Source organism: Plasmopara halstedii (genome assembly GCF_900000015.1).
Source record: "Plasmopara halstedii genome assembly, contig: Scaffold_253, whole genome shotgun sequence".
NCBI classification, from domain to species: Eukaryota; Oomycota; class Peronosporomycetes; order Peronosporales; family Peronosporaceae; genus Plasmopara; species Plasmopara halstedii.
Window position 1 is genome coordinate 762,481 of NW_020187174.1, and position 2,263 is coordinate 764,743.

Sequence of the window (2,263 nt, forward strand, 5' to 3'; positions counted from 1 at the left end):
CAATGAGATCCGCTTAGCCACCGCGATTTCATACTCATCGTCTGTCCACTCGGCTTTCCCTATGGCAAACGCAGGAGCGCCTTCGGTGTTGTGTTCCGCTGGGAAAGCTACAAGGATGCACAACGCAAGTAGGGTGGCTAGAACCGTTCGTCATATTTCCCATAGGCTGGACAGGAGCCTCTCTGTGCTCTTCCCATCCGTTGGAGTGATGTACTTTGAAGCCGATTCCCTGCTCGTCGAGAAGTGGTCTCCAAGAAGGTGCTCGTCACGAGAGGCATTCGTTTGCCCAAGCCGCTACTGTTGCTGCACTGGATGTGAGAAGTTCCGTTGTCAAGTTTGGATAGCCGATTCCACCTCGAGAGACTCGAAGTTCTGTTTGATGCTCACTTACCCACGGCCTCTTCTTCTCTTTTGTCTGTACCACTCCAGACGAATCTCTTGGTTAGCTGCTGGATCGGATCGAGTTACTCCTTTGTCGGCCATGCGTATCAAGCGCAGAACAAGACCTTCGGTACGACTATAGCTCGCGCGATCTCAGCTCGTTGAATAACCGTGTGAGTTTTGTTTCGCGCCAGCACGAGTCTTGTCGTTAGAGCGTTTTTGCATGAGTTCCAGTTTGCTTGGGTGTGATCATTCATGCCCACCTGTACGCCGAAACACCTGCAATGGGCTCCCTTGGCTAGAACTGGGATTCCGTTGATACTCTCGGGTGGCTCTTGTCCCACCGTCCCAAAGGGATGCATATTGACTTCGTGGGATCCACTCGTAGACCCGAAACCATGGCAAATCGTTCCAAAATCTTCAAAACTGCTAGTGTGTTCCTGTTGTCGTCGAGGTACAATGCTGTATCTTCGGCGAAACCACAAATGCGGACCTCAGTTCCTTCGTTGTGTGTTTGAAGTGCGATACCTCGTAGATCCAGCACTTCATCGATGACTCTGTATAATATGTCAAGTGCTACGATGGATAGCATCGGTGCTAACGGACAGCCTTGTCGTATCCTGTTGCTTACCGTTAGCTTGAACGAGCTGTATCCGTTGACCAAGAAGAAGCCCGTGATTCCGTGGTGAATGCTTTCTATCATCACGCAGTAGCGCTGAGAGGACCCGTACCGACGAAGAGTGGCGATGATGTAATCTCTGTTCAGGGGGTCGCAGGCTTTGGCGACGAGTAGTAGGGCGATTGGTCCGCTGGACATCTCCGTGCAGGTTCCATGTTCCCGTAGCACTGTGAACATGTCCACTGCAGTGCTGAGCTGGCGTCCCGGTTCAAAGCCGAATTGCCTCTTGTGAATGAGTTTCGGCAGAAAGCGCTGAAATCTCGTTGCGAAAATCCTTGTGTCGATCTTGTATCTGAGTTCAGCAAGTCAATTGGCCGATGGTCCAGTGAGTGAGTGGCTGTTTTAATTTCTTGATGCACTGAATATTAGCCTCGCCGAAGGAGTCTGGGACAACATCAGTCTGTAACCAGTCGTTTAATAGCTTAACGAGAATTGAAGCAATGCGGTCGCAGTGTTCTCGATACCACATGTTACCTAGACCATCCGGGCCGCAGGACTTTCCGCGTTTGCACCGTTTGATAGTCGCTCGGACTTCGTCCAAAGAAACTTGGGCGTCAAGCTTTTCTAAATCAGCGATCCTTCTCGGTGGTCGGATGCTGGCAATATAATCGTCAACCAGTTGGGACTCTGCATGCGGTTGCTGCATCATGGAAGACCATCCGAATGCCATACCATCCGCTAGCTCCGTCGGGAAGGCATGCTGTCTTGCATTGTCGACGTTACATACCACATTGTCGCCATACTTGGTTGCATTGCGCTTGTGAAGTCCGCTGTCGATTTCTAAGGAAAAAGCGCGTGCTTTGTCTCAAACGTCGTGCTTTTGCTGTCTTGACAGCCTCTGATTTCTTCGCGTAGGCAGCATGCTTGCGTACCATCTGAGTCTTGGCACTCAGCGTTGTTGGAGGACAACCGCGTTGCTGTATCAAGCCTAGAGTAAAGACCTCGCAATCGTTGTCGATATCCGGCCCGCATTTTTGCCGCGCATGTGCGCTTGTAGTTCTTGTACCCTCTGATTAATGCTCGTTTCGCACGATCTCACCAGTGGGCCATCCTTTTCGCACGTGAAAGATTAACCGTGTCTGGGCTGAACCTGGATTGAGCCTCTGCATCATAAAAAACTCTGCTTCCATGAAATGGGCACACTCCAGCGCATAATCGGGAACCGGGTAGCACGTCGGTCGCTTTTTCACTTGGATTGTCCGA

At 51.0% G+C, this 2,263-nt stretch overlaps 1 protein-coding gene across 1 annotated transcript; it reads right to left on the reverse strand.

The window, feature by feature from the left end:
* Positions 1 to 1,358: 1,358 nt before the first annotated feature.
* Positions 1,359 to 2,032, reverse strand: PHALS_04208 (uncharacterized protein; the record flags this gene model as incomplete). The annotated part of the gene is made up of 2 exons (XM_024722230.1): positions 1,359 to 1,840; positions 1,933 to 2,032. 2 exons carry the CDS (start codon positions 2,030 to 2,032, stop codon positions 1,359 to 1,361), a joined length of 582 nt encoding a protein of 193 aa, XP_024573328.1.
* Between the last annotated feature and the right edge of the window lie 231 nt (positions 2,033 to 2,263).